Source organism: Podarcis liolepis (genome assembly GCF_965112155.1).
Source record: "Podarcis liolepis genome assembly, chromosome: 5".
NCBI classification, from domain to species: domain Eukaryota; kingdom Metazoa; phylum Chordata; class Lepidosauria; order Squamata; family Lacertidae; genus Podarcis; species Podarcis liolepis.
The window spans coordinates 81530131-81548733 of NC_139556.1; the positions used below are offsets into that span (position 1 = coordinate 81530131).

Here is an 18603-nt window from a genome sequence, read left to right on the forward strand (position 1 = left end):
CTGTCCAACAATATCTATCAGGTTTCCAAAGCAGATGTTAAAAGCAAGTTTTGACCTTATGTATTATAACCAGGAACTGGAGATAAGACCTTGGTGAAACATTTCAACAACTGGCATTGGCAAGGTCATCGAAATCCCACAGGTTATTGGTCAACCACTGCTTGCAAAGCAGGAATAAGTCTCTCCGTTGCACGGAAATATAATCTTCTCCAAAGCATGTTCTCTTTGCAGATCAATCTTGACTGATCTGCTTTTGAAAGATTTAGAGATTAGTTGAGGCCATGAATCATCATCAGATGAGTTGATTATCTAATGACATTCTGTTTGATGGATTACTGACGGAAAGAAAGACCGGGTTAGGAATGTCCTGGCTATTACAATACAGCTCCCCAGAGCCATAAATGCCTGAGGCAAGGTTATTCTAGCTTCTGTGGATGTTTATACCAGAGAGGAGGATATTCTTCTCAAGGGTCTGATGCTGTGCCTCATCTTATTGGGCGGCGGCGGCGGAATAGTCAATACACAAGAGGTGTACCAGAGGCTACTTTGGGAAGCACCAATAGAACATCTCACTCAACGGCATTGATAGAACCTGGGAAAGTTTTTAAGGCTGTGAAATAAATATCATCAATAGCTATTTGTACCATCTGGAAACAACTGGGTCCATTGTAGTTTCAACAAGCTTTGTTGAGAAAGTTCTTGCCTTTAGTGTTGGTTCATAAACCTATGCTTGGTTGTCCCTGTATTGCTTTTAAATTGATTTTATCTGCTTTAAATGATACGTCTGTACATCACCTTGGGGCATATATGTGGAAGGTGTTTCACAAATAATAGCCCCACCCACCTGGGAGTAAGCCCCATTTAATTCAGTTGGACTTATTTCTGAGTAGGTGTGATTAGAGGTGCACTGCTGATTTCACCATTTCTTTGGAGGGAGGGGTAGCCTTGCTGAAGAGGTGATCAAATTAACTTTTCTTTCTTTCTTTTTCTTTTTTAAAAAAAGAATATATGTCCTGCAGCAATGGAGCCCTAGCCTTCAAAGGCCTAGGTCGGTAATAAGGAAAGTTCACAAAATGTTGAGGCTATTTGAACAGTCTTGCCCTCTGGTGATACAGAGGGGAAAGTTTAGCTACTACAAAGACATTCTTACAATAGAAAAGGCTTAGAAATGGAGATTGATAAGAATGTGAAGTGAACTCATCACTAATGACATCACAGGCACCATTTCCAAACCATGACATAGCAAGCTCACAACCACATCTCAGAATAGATTGGCAGGTGAGGGGTGAACTATTTTCAGCAAGAAAACATTCCAAGTTCAGCACTGGGGAAACTATCACGTTCTACAAGGTATGAACTACCTTGAGGAAAAATACATTTAGTTTCTTTGCAACAAAGAAATAAAAACATTTTATTTATTTATTTATTTATTTATTTATTTTAAAATGATATTTGGGAATGACACAATCAATCTTTAAATAAACTCTGTGGGAGCCTGGAACTGAGGGCTGAATCCCAAACAAACATATTTTTCTTTATCTAAATATAATTGCATGAGAAACAGAGTTGGCATTCTATTCCCATGGCAGTTCCCAGCTCCCTTTGACCATTTGTGACCATGTGGTTCATTTTATGCATCCATTAAAATGAGATGGTAAGCAGAACCTACTGGGGGACTGGATGGAAAATATGGTGCAGTATTTTCTGGGCATCTAGTGGGCAAACAGCATTTTCTGAAAACAGAAGCATAATGGCAAGAGGTTCTTAGAGAAGCCTGTGGACAGAAGAGGAGGAGGGGGGAGGAGGAGGAGGAGGAGGAGGAGTTTGGACTTGATATCCCACCTTTCCCTCCCCTTAAGGAGTCTCAAAGCGGCTAACATTCTCCTTTCCCTTCCTCCCCCACAACAAACACTCTGTGAGGTGAGTGGGGCTGAGAGACTTCAGAGAAGTGTGACTAGCCCAAGGTCACCCAGCAGCTGCATGTGGAGGAGCGGGGAAGCGAACCCGGTTCACCAGATCACGAGTCCACTGCTCTTAACCACTACACCTCACTGGCATCTGAGCGGTGTGGGGTTTAGCTCTTGGCTTTTACAGTAGAAGATGAATCTGTACAAGCCAGTGTGTACTGATATCCCACCCCCAAAAAGAGGTGTGCAGAAGTCTAGTGAAACACCTTTGAAGGATACGAGGCAAAAAATGGTTCCTAACGTCTGCCTTCCAGCAAGATGCTGGCCTGGAGAACTAAGGAGCCCAGCAGAACAAAAGCTACTGGAGAAGTTTTTGCTTATGCATGGACTGTTGATACAGCAAACTGTCAAAGCTGCCACAGGGATGCTATACAGGTACCTACATTCACTGACAGATGATGAGTGTGCTTTTAATTTAGTGAGATGACTGCACTTGGACTTCTGCCAGATCCGTGATCAGTCCTGTCTTCGTCTGCTTATACTTACATTGGGGTTGTTCTGCAGTGCTTTCATCTGAGCTTGTAGCACATTTTAGGAGTTGGTTGCTTTTAACCCATCCTGCTTATTCTCAGACTTTAAGGCATTATAGTTGCCTCCTCCCTGCAGTTGTCTGTTTGGCTGAATGTGGTACTTCTTCCAACCTTTTCCTCAATTGAGAAGACTGTTGGAACAAATGGGATACTATTTGGAAACTATAGCTTTTGTGGGGGGGGGGGAGAGTCTGGTAGAGGTCCGTGTTCCCTCCTTAAATCATTTTTATTTTACAGTCACTTAAGCTGCAACTCTAACTTCAGTTACCTAAGTGATGCCCATTGGATTCAATGGGACTTACTGCTGAGCAGACATGGTTAGGATTGTGCTGTTAGCCAGCGTCTGCCCTCCTCTGAATAGAAATATATATATTTTGTTCTGGGTATAAGCTTTCATGTGCATGCACACTTCTTCAGACACACTGAAACAGAAGTCGCCAGACTTCTGTGGGAGGGTGGGGTGGGGTTTCCCCTCAGGTTTACCATACCCATTGAGTCAATCACCCATTTTCTACTACCCTTCTGAGAAAAAACCCACCCCACCCTTCCACTATATGTCCAACCTTTCGGAAGTTTGTCCTGAGTGTGTTCCTGAAAATAAAACATACATCTCTCATAAATGAAGGAGGTATGACAACTGCACCATGTTCATAAGCTATAACAAATCTTGCAGGTCTTTTATTAAGCAATTTCATGTTTAGCTCTTGCAGATCCCCCCCAATGAAAACCGTGGTAAAGTATGCTTTTAACACCTTGGAGAATGGAACAAACCTGGGAAAACCTTGGAGGATCTCTGCAAGTTTCTGCCTGCTGAGTACTTCCACCATTTAACCATGAAAGCAAGCTTTAAAGAAGTAGAATATAAACAAAAGTTTGTGTGTGGGGTGGAGGGTAATGAACAAAATCTAGCTAAGAAGAGGAATAAGCTGCAGCATTAGCATTCTACTATTCAACAATAAGCTGAATTAGCAGGATTTGTTAACATTGCACGAGAGGAAGAAAAGCTAATCATTGTATAAATAAACCAGCTTATGAGAATTTGATGAGTGTCCCTTATTAACAATTCATTGTTTTCCATACTAAATTAAACAGCATGAAATAATGAATGGATTTGCTTTCAACCTGAACTTAAGTGAGTTAAGCATTCTCTCTTAGTGTGAAAATCTCAAAAACAGATGTGGCAGATGAACAATTGCGCACAATTGAAAGGTACCTTCCAAGCCAGCAGGAGCTGAACACAGAATGTTCACTTACGTTTCAAATCAATACGAAAGGGAAGTGTATATATTGAAGTAGGAAAAGCAACTCGTTTCCCCAAAATCCATTTGTGGACTTCCGAAAGAGCTTGTTACCCGCTGCTTAACTTCTGCACCCACGGTGTGGATTCAAAGAAGTAGAAGTAGAAGTCATTGTCCACTAAGGTTTAAACACTTCCCAAATCTCTTTTATGTTTTGCTCCCAAAACACAGCTGAACAAATATCAGGTTGGTGCTGATGGGCTTCTTTAGCATTGCCTCCCTCTGTTAAATGCACAGATGGTGTGAGCATTCTATATGGCACAGTGGGTTTCTCTGAGCATTGGCAACAGGTTCAGGCACAATAGCTAGTCCAGAAAACTGACAAGATTGATTTTTCAGTTTCTATACCATGCTGTGTTATTCGAGTCTATTCTGTCTCCAGGTTGCTTGGAGCACCGCCTGGCATGGAGATCTAAGAACATGGGAATATGGTTTATACTGAGTCAGACCACTGATCCACAAGATCAGTATTGTCTGCCATGGATGGCAAGCAGATCTCAAGGATTTCTGACAAGGGCCTCTCCCAGAAGGGACTGATCCTGGGACCTTTTGCATGAAAAGCAGATTCTCTACCAATGAGTTAGCGCCGTTCTCATAGCTTGACATAGCCTTCCTGATACTGTCTCTTGTTTCTCTGGATGAACAAGAGAGGAATATGTGAGTTGTGTCCAGAAACTAGCCTGCTGCGCTCTAACAGTTATTTATTCATTGAATTTATACCCTGCACCATCCTCCAAAGGAGCCCAGGTTGGTAAATATGTCAATAGTGAAACAATACAATTGCAACTTCTAAATAAGAGCCCGAAACTCCTAAAAGCAATCACTAATAATTTTGCAGTGGCCAGGGACAGAACTTTCAATCACCAAATGCCTGGGTAAACTGGACTGTTTCAATTTCTCCTAAAATGTAATAGCGAGGGAGCCTTATGCACCTAACTAGGGAGTGAATTCCACAAATGAGGGGCCGCCACTGAGAAGGCCCTGTTCTGGCTCACCTCCCCAATGGTGGCACCACCAGCAGAGCTTCCTATGCTGATCATAAGGCCCGAGAGGCTTGGTATTAGGAAGGGCACTATTTTAGATTGCTTGGGTCCCAAATCTTATAGGGTGACATTTTTATTTGTTGCTCCACCCACTTTTGCCTCTGGCCCCTCCCACCACTGGCATGTGGCCTTGGAAGGTTGCCCAGAAGAGAATGTTTCCCTCAGGTGGAAAAAGCTCCCCCATTTATATGCTTAATTACTCTCTTAACACTAGTAATAGTCCCACAGTAGAACCTTCCCTATACATTTGCTACTAATGTTTTCTTGGGATTTTTCATACCAGTTCTATTGGCTGAAAATTGCTCAGCCAGAGCCTATTAATTTTAAGCCTCTTAGATGTTTTAAAATGCAGTTTCAAAACTGACCATCTCCCTGACTTCCCACAAGAAAACAGCACCAGAAAGCATTCATGTGGTTGCTTTAGTCTCTTGACTAATTAGACTAATTTTTTAAAAGGTTAGGCCCTGGTCAGCTAGCAGCTTTGCATGACGAACAGACTCTACTGTAATGTGTAATTGTTTATTAAAGCAATAATTTCACAGGCACTCACATAATGGCCAAAACATATGGCATTGAAGTAATTATCCCTTTCCCCTTTTCATAAAAAGCGAGAGACATGTAAAAGCCAAGGAACAATCCATGAGCTAGATATGTATGCCAAAGGCACACATCCCTTTGATTCAAAGGGTGGAGGATGTAACTGTAGGAAATGTGCAGTGGTACCTCGGGTTAAGTACTTAATTTGTTCTGGAGGTTCGTTCTTAACCTGAAACTGTTCTTAACCTGAGGTACCACTTTAGCTAATGGGGCCTCCCACTGCTTCCGCCGCACGATTTCTGTTCTCATCCTGAAGCAAAGTTCTTAACCTGAAGCACTATTTCTGGGTTAGCGGAGTCTGTAACCTGAAGAGTCTGTAACCTGAAGAGTCTGTAACCTGAAGCGTCTGTAACCCAAGGTATAACCACTGTAACCACTGTATAGCTATCATTGTGATAGTTCCTATGAAATTAAAAAGAAAGAGGAAATAACAACAAGTGATCTTAAAAGCAGCTGAATCTCTCCCCCACTCATTTAGTTTTTAAGAACAGTTTATTAAGATTCTACATACCAAAGAAAAACAAGCAAAGAAAAAATAAAAACCTGGAACATTTGGTTACAGCAAACTAAGAGCAAAACAAGCGGACCTTGATTCCTCTCTCCTTACATAAAAATCTCTCCTCCTGTCTCTTCTTCCATCCATTGAACCATGTCCAGGGATTTTCGAACAGCAGGTGATTGGAGATGGGTTGAGGCAGAGCTGGTGAGCTCTGTCATGCTTGCTTGGCAGGAACAAGATACTGCTTGAGGTCCAATTCATGCATAGAAGTCAATAGCACAGTAGCTGCCTGAACAGAAAACAGCAGAGTGGCTGCCCTGCTTGGGAAGCTGTTTGTGGACAGTACTTTTTTGCTCCTTTCATGCTAGTTCTCTCTCTTGGAAAATCATTGCAAATTCATTGGGAGCTGATTGTGTGAGAACAACTGCAATCTGAAGTGGTGACAACATTTTCAAGTGGCTTCCATACTACTGAGATTACACTACCTGTAAAAAGACAATTGCCCCAATTTGTTTTCTATTTGTCTTTTGTAGGCATAGTGCTTTTCACTTCCTGAAAGCGTCTCTGGGCTTCTCCAGATGAGCTGTTTATTGAGTATTCATCCCAATTTACTTACACAAAACCTATGCAGAGGTTCGAGTGTGCATTTGGTCTATACTGAGCATTTATCCTGATTTGTTTGTGGGAAGGTTATATGACAACTGTTTGTTGTTGTTGTTTAATTGTTTAGTCATGTCCGACTCTTCGTGACCCCATGGACCAGAGCACGCCAGGCACTTCTGTCTTCCACTACCTCCTGCAGTTTGGTCAAACTCATGCTGGTAGCTTCGAGAACACTATCCAACCATCTCGTCCTCTGTCGTCCCCTTCTCGTTGTGCCCTCCATCTTTCCCAACATCAGGGTCTTTTCCAGGGAGTCTTCTCTTCTCATGAGGTGGCCAAAGTATTGGAGTCTCAGCTTCAGGATCTGTCCTTCCAGTGAGCACTCAGGGCTGATTTCCCTAAGAATGGATAGGTTTGATCTTCTTGCAGTCCATGGGACTCTCAAGAGTCTCCTCCAGCACCATAATTCAAAAGTATCAATTCTTCGGCGATCAGCCTTCTTTATGGTCCAGGAAAACCATAGCTTTAACTATACGGACCTTTGTAATCCACTTTAATTGCACAAACCTGTGTTTGAATCTGTCCTCCAAAAGTCTGGAGGCAGTGTCAGTAGTTTGGCTGTTGTTACTATCCTAGAAACTGTCCTGTCTACTTGTCTTCCTTCACCAACCATTTTGGGTTAGAATGCAGTACCCCAGGGGTGAGTACACACTAGTGAGCTCTCATACCATCTTATCCATGCAATGTTCACAAAAGTGAAAAGCATTTCCGATCAGCAAAACCAAAAAAAGTGAAGAAATGCCTTTGTAAGAGAGGCAGGGAACTCAAATTGGTTTGAAACAGAAAAGAGAATTTTTCATTCACTGTACTTTTGAAACTGCAAAACATAAAAGCAGTGTTCCTGTGTGCTTCAATATTTGCTGGCAGATAGATTGGGGAACTGCAATAATGTGTTTTTCTCCAGCCCACCTGCCCTATGAGGTATTATGCCAAGGAAACAGGCACCATAAGGAAGAATGAAAAAAAATATAAAGTAAATAAATGCTGTTTTTGATCAGGTGTACCTTTATGCTGTACTGGGTTTTTTTTCCATTCCATTTTTGGTTTTTTCCCCATTCCATTCATTTTAGGAAGCAATGGGTGTAAAGATGACTAATTCTCAGTTATGGGTGTAAATGGGAAATTGTGTAAAGGACAGGGGTGGAGGAGAGATTAGATTCAGTTTGCATTTAAATATGAACTTGCCTAATTTTCACTTTTGTGGAAAAAGATGCAAACTGCAATGCAGCAACTCTTAAAAACTGGCTCTTCTCCAAATTTTTCAATGCACTTCTCTGGTGTCTCTCTCTGGCTCATGGAGTACCACACCCCTCACTGGCCATGCTTTGCACCCTCCTTGAGTGTTTCTGATTGGCTGTAATGCGTCCTCAAACTCTGTTCATGTTTGTTGCTTGCCTGGGTGAAAGATGGAGAAGGATGGCGTGTTTGTGTGTGTGTGTAGAAACTAGCCTACTGCACATTGACATTCATTGCTGTTCACTTTTGCCTGTGGCCCTGACCACCACTGATCAGTGGCCCCTGGAAGATTGCCCAGAACTGCATGTGGTCCTCAGGCTGGAAAAGATTCCCTACTGCTGTGTTGTTCTGTGGCTTTCACATGTTCATTAAACTCTCTGGTTAAACCTGGAGGAAGAGGAGGAGCTCTTTGGCCACCTGGTTACCAGCTTAGATGTGATGATGGCTAAAACCAATGTGTTTAAACAGGCTTCCTCAACCTCGGCCCTCCAGATGTTTTTGGCGTACAACTCCCATGATCCCTAGCTAGCAGGACCAGTGGTCAGGGATGCTGGGAATTGTAGTCTCAAAACATCTGGAGGGCCGGGGTTGAGGAAACCTGTGTTTAAATCAGGCTCTGCCCCATTCACGGTGAAAGCAGAAGCCTAAGTTCAGCTGTGGGGACCGTGCAGGTAATCCTCTGGCAAGTTATCCCACATAGTCCATTACCTCCATTACCAAAGCTAGTTTTGCTTCTCCTCTAGCTGAACTCTTAAAACCAAAGTGAGCTAATTGAAGTGCCTGGAGCAATGCTGTGGGAAGGAAGCTGCAGGAGGGCAAAGGAACCCCCCCTCCTCTCTCTCTCTCTCTCTCTCTCTCTCTCTCTCTCTCTGTGTGTGTGTGTGTGTGTGTGTGTGTGTGTGAGAGAGAGAGAGAGAGAGAGAGAGAGAGAGAGAGAGAGAGCCCTTAGCAACTAAGCACTGCTTGGTCTCTCTCCTCTGCATGGTAATTGGTAATTGACTCATTTCCCCTATCCTTTTGGACCTTTACAGAGCAGAAATTCTCTGAGCACTTTAGCCCTTGGAATTTGAAATGCTACCTTTTGCATGCCTCACGTGGGCGCCGATTCAGTCAAATCCGGCCTTGCAAATCTCCTAGCAGTGACTGGAGTGAATTTAGAAAAGATATTGACGAACGCTTTAGTGTTTTCAGCTAGCAGGAATCACAGTTAAGGTATCACTTCAAACAGACTTGGTCATAAGTCCCTGGGTGTCTGCTGTCTTTCCCTCCTCAGAATTGACTTGTTTCAGTTTAAATTGGTTCGCTAGCAAAGAGAATGAAACGAAGGCTGCTGCTAGGCAGGGGACCTTGAGCACTGTTGAGGCAATGCTTTCCTGCCGTCAGCTAAAAGCGGAATGAGATCGGTGGCTCCAGCCAACACTAAATATAACACAGTGCTTGCCATCAGGATCTGGTCCTGTGGCCAAGAGCCTTCAATAATGTTTACCCAGAAGTAAGTGATGATCAGCAGATGTTGCCACAACTTTAATTAAATGTTTCTGCCATTAATTGATTCCTGTTCAGCTTAGCTGCAACATTAATAATTATTGAATGCTACATTATCACATCCTGCCAACCTAGCAGTTTGAAAGCACGTCAAAGTGCAAGTAGATAAATAGGTACTGCTCCGGCGGGAAGGGAAACGGCGTTTCCGTGTGCTGCTCTGGTTCACCAGAAGCGACTTAGTCATGCTGGCCACATGACCCGGAAGCTGTACACCGGCTCCCTCAGCCAGTAAAGCGAGATGAGTGCCACAACCCCAGAGTCGGCCATGACTGGACCTAATGGTCAGGGGTCCCTTTACCTTTTACATTATCACATAATTAGTTAGTTCCTGTTCCTTGTACTATGGTACCTCGGGTTAAGAACTTAATTCATTCTGGAAGTCCATTCTTAACCTGAAACTGTTCTTAACCTGAGGTACCACCTTGGCTAATGGGGCCTCCCGCCTCCACCGCGCGATTTCTGTTCTCATCCTGAAGCAAAGTTCTTAACCCGAAGTACTATTTCTGGGTTAGCGGAGTCTGTAACCTGAAGCGTCTGTAACCCGAGGTACCACTGTATACAGGCGTGTGTTAGAGAGAAAACATTCCTGGAATCTTCTCTGTGTTTTTTGTTTTCATCTACTGAGAAATAGAAGTCTTCGGCTATTAAAAAAAACAAAACAGTTACTAACTCCCATGAGATCAAGAACTGATTTATCAAGAGGCAATTAATTAGTAATTCATCAACAATACTGGGGCTGCACGAAACAGAAAGAATTAGAGGTGAAGAAAATTATTTTTTTCATAGAAGGATGGGTTTAATTAAAGGCGTGGTAACCCCCAAGAGCCTCAATAGCATTTTGCCAGTCCACATTGGACAGAGTGGTGCTGTGACTGTGCTTTAAGATAACAAAAAATGTCATTCATCATTTCCGGGGGGTGGGGGGAGTGGGAGGACAACACAGAAAATTCAAGAATGCAATGGGCTAGCAGTGATGTGGTCTGGTTCCCCCGTAAAAAGAGCGTGAGCAACAGATGGCATTTCTAGAGTAAACATCTAATTTGGAAGCAGCTAATATTTTGAAATAGAGCTTTGGAATGTTTTGGCCTAAACAGCCGTTGTAACTGGAGCAAATTTGACCTTAGCCAGATACTTAGACTTCAGAATTGTAGCTTCTGTACATGTGTGTGTATGTTTGTGTGTGTGTGTGGGGGTGTACAGACAAACATATGTACAGTAAGAAGTCTGGGTCCAATGGATAATTTATGTTGTGTGATCTGGGACTCACAGAATTCCTTTGTTGATATAACTAAGACTTATGTGATAGAGGGCTTTTAGGAAATGAAATATGATGTTTTGTATGCAGGCCAACATTAACCTGGCAGAGCCAAGTGATCTTTAAATGAAAAGAGCTGGGAGGTTTAAGGAGGCTGAGGCAGTTTTCTATGTGCTGCAGCTTTTATGTGTTGCCTCTCGGTTGTGATTTTAGTGTGTTATTGCCTTACTATAATGTTATTGTTTTATTGATTGCATGAGCACCACTGAGAATTTAATTTCATATGTTGTAAATGTCCTTCTATATCCCTTTGGGGCTGAAAAAGCTACCAAGACAGCTTTTATTTAAGTTTATTGGTAGGACATCAGTTTTAGTATAAGTTAAATAGTAAAGCAATACTAATCAGTGACTAGTCTGGCTTTCCTGGTGGAATTGAGTTACAGAAACTCTGAGAAAACTGCAGGGGAAAAAGTATTCAGCACTTGCTGAAACCCAGCCCAGAACATTATAGAAATAGACCTTTCAGAGATCAACGGCTGCTGTTGATACTAGCATCTAAAGGTCTTTAATTCATGTTGATGGCAGCTGGAGATCTGTTTCATATACAAGTCTTCTCCCAACCTGGCAATAATCTCTGTAACAGCCTGTGCACACATTTCAGAAACCATATATTGGTGATTTTGACCCCCCAAAATGGAGCAACCCTGTTGCTATACACTTCGATTCTGGAGAACCACAGCCTGTTAGACTTGTCAATAATTGCTACAGAGATGCCTATAAATCCAATGATGTTAAAGCAAGAACTTCTATTTTTTTAAAAAATAATATTAAATTTCCAACAAATTAAACACAACACTACAAAAAAGCCAAAAAAGAAAAAAAACATACAATACAATACATAATAAAAAATAATAATAAAAGAAACAAACAAGACAAAACAAAACAAAACAAAAACCATTTAAAATTTCAATTTCAACATCTTATCTTTCTTTCCCTTATTTCCTTGACCTCCTCACACCTCCCTTTTTGTATTCCACTTCTGTTAATTGTTTCAGCAATTCCTTTCCATCTTCCTCTGTTTTCTATCCTATAATTGTCTTAACACATTCTAACCATATTTTTCCCTTTAAAGCTCAATTAATCTATTTACACTTAATTCCAATTCCTATCCATCTTCCCCTGTTTTCTATCCTATAATTATCTTAACACATTTTAACCTTATTTTCCTTTAATACTCTATTAATCTATTTATACTTAATTCCTTATAACATTTCTACTGAAGCCATATAACTTCATTCCAACGTTCTTCTAACATTCATTAATTTTACAATATTTCTATAAATAATCTTTAAACTTTTCCCAGTCTTCTTCCACTGACTCTTCTCCCTGGTCTCGGATCTTGCCAGTCTTTCCCGCCAATTCTATCTAGTCCATCAACTTCATCTGCCATTATCCAACACTTCTGTGCTTCCAGGAGACAACCATTCTCTCAGCCAGCAAAGAGCAGATGATTCACAACAAAGTTTAGGGGTCTGGCAGGGCAGGTCCACCTCCTTCTTTAGCATCCGTCAATATCTTAAGTTTTACTCGAGGCTTTCTGCCCTGCCAAACAACTCCAAAAACATCCCTCTGCCACCTCCTGATACAATCCATCCCATCCAAAACTTGCACTATTTGAAACAAAAGCAACATCCCCGGCATCACAGCAATCCTCATCCCCACCACAACGACTCGGCCCAACAATAGCAGCTTCAGATTTGTCCATATTTCCCAATCCCCCAGTGTGGTGTAGTGGTTAAGAGCGGTAGTCACGTAATCTGGGAAACCGGGTTCGCGTCTCCGCTCCTCCACATGCAGCTGCTGGGTGACCTTGGGCCAGTCACACTTCTGTGAAGTCTCTCAGCCCCACTCACCTCACAGAGTGTTTGTTGTGGGGGAGGAAGGGAAAGGAGAATGTTAGCCGCTTTGAGACTCCTGAAGGGGAGTGAAAGGCGGGATATCAAATCCAAACTCTTCTTCTTCTTCTTCCCCCTTCTCTTCAATCCAACATCTTTCACAGTTACCCTTAAATAAATTCACATTTTTGGCGGTCATACTGGCCCCCAAAAGCCTCTCTTTCTCAACCGATGTTAGTCCAGCCTCCTCCTGAAGCTCTGTCAGGCTTTCCTTTCCCAATTCAGGTAGGGCTCTGGTCCCCAAATTCTTCTGTTTTCCTTTAAGTTCCATCATAACAGATGTCACATCGAATTGCCTTTGAATGGATGGGGCTCTTTCACACTCCAGTTGTATTTTTTTACATTCAGCAGCAAGGGTTTTCTCCCTGACTTCATGTGCAGTTTGCCGTGTCAACGTAAATTCCTGTATCGATCTCTGAATGGTTTCTGCGTTGGTGTTCACCTTTTGTCCCAGATTGTCTATTTTCCTGTGAAGCTGTTCCAACGAATCGTTTATTTTCACTCACAGTTCTTATCTTGCAGCTGGAAGTCCCCCTAGCCCAGCTCTTATAAAGTAACCAATTTCAGAGATTTCCACTAGAGGGAAACAATGTCCCCTTTAAACACAACTCATACAATCCAAAGTTAATTTCAGATTTCAGTTACTTTTTACTCCTTTTTAGAAGCAGCCGGAGACAATAGAAACAATGTATTTCTCTTCCTTTGCTAGCTGTCAAGGAACGTTCTAAGTGCTGTCAATGAACATTCCAAAACGTCTGTCCTACTGGCAGCCCGTTTCCAGGGTCAGAGTGGCTTTATTTTAACTCCCTTCACTCTCTCCTGCAGGCATACTCAGTCCACAACTCCCCCCCCCCTTCTCCTGCCTCCAAGGGGGGGTTTTGTGCTCTTTACCGATGGAAATTTAGGCTTTTACAAAAGGCTTTCCAAGACTTCAGCCTACAGCCTCCTTGCCTCAGTCTGTTTACAAGTAGGGAAGGCGGACTTCCTGTTTTGACCCTCCCCATTTCGATGCCAAATTAAACTTTTAAAATCTGATTCTCCCGTCTCAACTCTACTCACGGGTAATTACTTTGGAGTCAAATTGTCCACAGGAAAAAGTCAATGCTCTCCGGCAACAGCTATGCGGCTTTGCTCCGTGGAAGAAGCAGACGATTCGAAGCACTGCGCCGCTCACCCCACGTCGCTCCGGATCCCCGAAACCGGGTTTCCCCGCGAGTAGGGGAGGCGCAAAAGGTGCCCTCCGAATCCCACGTTCACAGGCTTCTCCCGCCTGTGATTTTTATGGGTCTCCGCCTTCGCCGCGGCGGTACAGACCCAAATTCCCACGGGACAAGTTCCTCCCGCTCAGAGGAACTCCACCATTGCCGGAGGCACCAACCCAGAAGTCCCTAAAGCAAGAACTTCTAGATGTACATGCTAGACACATCAGCAATGCATGGCCTCATCCTAGAGAATAGTACCAGCACCACTGCAGTTCAGCAAAGGAAGCCCCTCTGAGCATTCCACCCTCAAAGCCCTGCATTTTCCACCTTAAAAACAGCATCATTTTAACCAGAGCAGCTCATAAAGGTGGAAGCCGAAATGTTTTGCTGCAAGAATTCAACACCTCTGTTTTGTTAGTCACTGTATTGAATATATGGTTTGGGTGATTAACTGCATCTTACCAGGATCAAGAACAAATTTGTCTGAAATGCTGTTTGATAATTTCATTTCTCTCTCTGCTCTAACTGAGGAGATTTCACCCCTCCCATACCCAAGAATCTCCTGATGATCTCCTGATGGTCTCTGCTGGCTCTCCAGAGAGGAGGAGGCGTGTCCTGCCTATCTACTTATTCTGCCCAGCAACATATCAGTGTGTGTGTGTGAGTGAGAGACAGTCAGTCAGTGTATCGGAGAAAGTGAGAGTGTTAGAGATTCTAGAGATAAGATTGCTGCTAAGTGCAGCTGCAGACTCTCAGTGTAGCATTGATTTATGCTTAGAATATTCAGCTCTGTATATAGTTTTGTATCATAGTTGTAGTTACAGAATAAAAGGAAGATATTCTACAGAGCTGCTCTCCGAGTGGCTTATACTCTGCAAGACTCTGCAAAACTCTGCTGCGCAACGACTGTATTATTGAGACAGTGAACCCGGTGCTCTCAGCTCTAAGCTGTGAGTCCACAGCACTGTGACCTGTTACTGTGTGAAAGGAGGTCTCTGGCGGTGCTACCCAGCTCGCCTAGCCCAGTCGGGGTTGAGGTGCATGAGTCCAGTTGATGCACTGGCTCAAGGGCGATGCTGACACTAACTTCCTCCTGGTATGCCCCGCAGAGGAGCTTAAGGTACACAAATGACAACATTTTGGAGGTCCCAGGTCGCAAGGTGGTCAGATTGGTCTCAACTAGGGCCAGGGCCTTTTCAGTACTGGCCCCGACTTGGTGGAACACTCTGTAACAAGAGACTAGGGCCCTGAGGGACTTGACATCTTTCCGTAGGGCCTGCAGGACAGAGCTGTTCCGCCTGGCCTTTGGTTTGGACTCAGTCTGACCCTTATGTTTCCCTCCCCTATGGTTTTGATCTATGGGCTACTTTTAAAATGAGGCTGCATTTTAAATGGCATTTTAACCTGTATTTTAAATTGGTGTGTCCCCCCATTATGTTTTTACTGTAATTTTACTCATGTTAGCCACCCTGAGCCCAGCTCTGGCCGGGGAGGGCAGGGTATAAATAAAATTTTTTATTATTATTAAGCATTTATTTTACTGTAGAAACTAGGGCTGGGCGATATATTGATATATTGCCCCAAACTGGTTTGAAGTCCACATTGTGATATCAGTTTCATAATTTTTGACCTGGCAATACAGTGTGCTATGCAAAAATCACAATGTGTGGAAGTTGTGAAGTCAACCAAAGCTTCATTCAGTTCCTGCAGCCCCTGTTAACTCTGCTGGCTCAGCTCTTCCCTGCCTCCTGCAGGGGCTGGCGAATCACAAGATTAAGTGCCGGCAAAAATCACGATGCAGGAAAAACCATGAAGCCATTGCCTCGACATAGCACCATCTTTATTTCAGATATCGTGATATATCGGTATAGTGCAATGTTTACCTGGTGATATACTGCGATGTTGGAAACCAGATATCGCCCAGTCCTAGTAGGAACATTGGAAGCTGCCTTATACCAAGTCAGACCAATGGTCCTTCTAGCTCAGTTGCCTGTTCCTGCCTTAAGCTCTTCAGGATTTCAGACAGGAGCTTTCCAAGCTCTACCTAGAGATTGAACCTCGGTTCATTCTAGGTTCAATCTAAGTGCATACAAACCACAGTGCACACTGTTATCAAGCTATGGCCCTCCCCTTGGCTGTACATGTTGGGGAAGTGTGGTTTGCGTCAGTTTCTTGATTGTTGTATTCTCAGTACGGAATAAATGTTTGTGCCACACTTCACAAGTGATGATATGCACAGGTTTCCTAACGTGGAAATTACCTCTCAATAGGGAAAAATGTCATGCAGAGAGCAAGCCTGTGTCAGGAACTGGGCAGAGGAGAAATGGTGTAGACCACCTCCCCAGCCTGAACCTTCCAGAGAAGGAGAAGATAGTTCAGAATTACAACAGGGGTTTGAGGGGGATCACAGCTCAGAGGCAGATGAGGGGAAAAGCTGGGAAATAATGGGAAGAGGAGGAAGAAGAAAAAGCACCAGAGGGGCGACAGCTGACGGACACAGTGTCTTTAGAAAGCATTCCAGACCCCCTCCCCGAATCCGGCGAGCATTGAAAGTAGGAAAGCAAATAACTCAAAGGCAGAGGGCACTGTTCAGCACCTGTAGCGATGACACATGAGGAAATGGGAGAGATTGAGGGGGTGGAGAGTCATTCAGGGCAACACCATTATTCCCAAGCCTCTCTCTGTGAATATTGAATAAAAAGCGGTTGGTGAGGACTTTTCCTTGTCTTATCCATTCCTGGCAACCTGCTGTGGGGGTTGGTTCCTCTGTCGCCTGACAGCCTGAGAACTGTTTGGTTTGATTCGGAGACATCATATTCTTCCCTCAGAATGGGTCTAATAAAGTGAATTTCCCAGGCAGTCATTTAAGACTCCCAACAGGGAATTAATTGTGTTAACTGGCATACTGAATGGTTCCAAAAGATTAGCTACTTCAAGGTTGTGCAATGGGCATAGAAATCTCTTTTGTTCTGATGTATATGTGTAATCATTACAAACTGTAAATTGCACTCTTACTTGCAAATACACTAGCATGTGTTGTTGTTTTTTGTAAGAAGAAAGTCAAATAGCAGCTAGCTTTCTTTGCCAACCACCAGGTACAATAATTTGCTTGGATTTCTTTACTTCTGCCTCCAAAATTTTTTGCCACGAGATGTGAGTGTCAGACTTTTGCAGAGATTTTTACAAAGTACTTTTGATGAAGTTAGCTGCAGGCTTTAGACTGAGTTCATTCCTTCAGTCATCTTACTATGGTATTCTTTACTTTAGATGCATTTACTAAGCTTACTGTGAGTGTGCCCCTGATTCTTCCTTTGCAGATGTGGCCTGAAGTTTCAAGCATCTGGTGTCACATGATGTTGGGTGATTGACATCAGTCAGTGGCCTTTGAAGCATTGTCCAATTCCTCATCTCTGAGATAGGGGGTGCCTCACCTTAGAACCACAGAGTAACATTATGCTTCACCCTGGATTCAATATGGTCACCTTGACTCATTTAAAAAAACATTAGATGCCTTCTTTGTCAGCTAGAATGTGGAGATAAACAAAGGCCTATACTTTTTTTAAAAAATAATTGCAGAAGTCGACGAAATTTGTAGGCATAGATACTTTTTCAGAGAAGTTGTAGTCTGCTGAATTTCCTGAAATGTGCAGGGATTTTTGTGTGGGATGACAGATAGGGATGGATGGATCTGTCAGTCTTGGTCTCTCTGTTTCTCATGTCTTCAACCTTAAGTTATTTCCACTGCATTTCTGTATCAGGTCTCTTTTTGTTTGCTTAAGGCCGAATTTTAAAAAACCAGCATTTCTCCTAATGTTTACATTTTACTTGCAGTTTTGTTGGACTCAGTACAATACAGCTTCCTGTGTTCCTATATAACATTAATTTGGAACCTTTAAAATTTCCTCGTGTATCAATATATAGACTGGTGATATAACATGGATAATTACTCATTTGCTGTTCCTCCTGAATGAATTACTTTGATTAGAAGTCTGCAGATAAAAGCTCTTTTTATAACAACCGATGTCCCAGATGGTTTGACTGACTGCTTATATTTCTTTGGAGGTTGGAAGAAACAGTTGACATTTTGGAGTCTGCCTGTCTCTTTCAAATGATAGGGGCTGGTTGGAAGCCTCTGCTATTAGATACAGGGAGGACACTTCTTACAGCTCAAATATCTGAAGACAGCTCCTGCATGCATTTGACTGGAGATGCTTATAAGCTTCTGTGCCATTGGGAACTCTGACTGATGAGATTCCCAGTTGTATAGAAGCTGCTATGTGCAGAAGGACTAGGAGGAGTGAATCTTTCTCACCCTTGGTGCTGCTGCTATTTATTCATTCATGTATTTATTATAGTTTTATACCACCTCTTTCTTCCAAGGTGGTGTACATGGTTGGTGTTATGTACTGAGTTGAATAGGATCCAAATGCAGTAGTCTGATTGGTCCTAGAACAATAGGATTCAGAATGCAGCAGTCTGATTGGTCCTAGAACAATAGGACCCAGAATGCAGCAGTCTGATTGGTCCACAGGAGCCACCCAATCCAGCACCAGGTGGAAGTGAATCCGCAACCTGATTGGCCTACAGGAGAATCCCGGAATTAGCCAATCATGTGGGGCCCATTGTGTAAATAATGTATATAAAGCAGACATTCTGGGGGAACTTCCATTCCTCCTCACCACTATGAGCTGAATAAAGAGCATGAAATCCACTCTTGACTCTGAGTATATTTCAGTTCTCCTCCTCCTCTTTTCATCCTCACAACAACAACCCTGTGAGGTAGGGTAGGCTAAGAGATGGTGATGGGCCCAAG

General features: G+C 42.9%; 1 protein-coding gene across 1 annotated transcript in view; it reads left to right on the plus strand.

Annotated features, from left to right (window-relative positions):
• Window positions 1-2074: 2074 nt before the first annotated feature.
• The window catches only part of KCNAB1 (potassium voltage-gated channel subfamily A regulatory beta subunit 1), a 193516-nt gene continuing 176987 nt past the window's right edge, over window positions 2075-18603 (plus strand). The window contains exon 1 of the mRNA XM_083504447.1: window positions 2075-2342. Within this exon, the coding sequence (XP_083360573.1) occupies window positions 2101-2342 (242 nt within the window). The 5' untranslated portion in view covers window positions 2075-2100. The remainder of the gene's footprint in view (window positions 2343-18603) is intronic.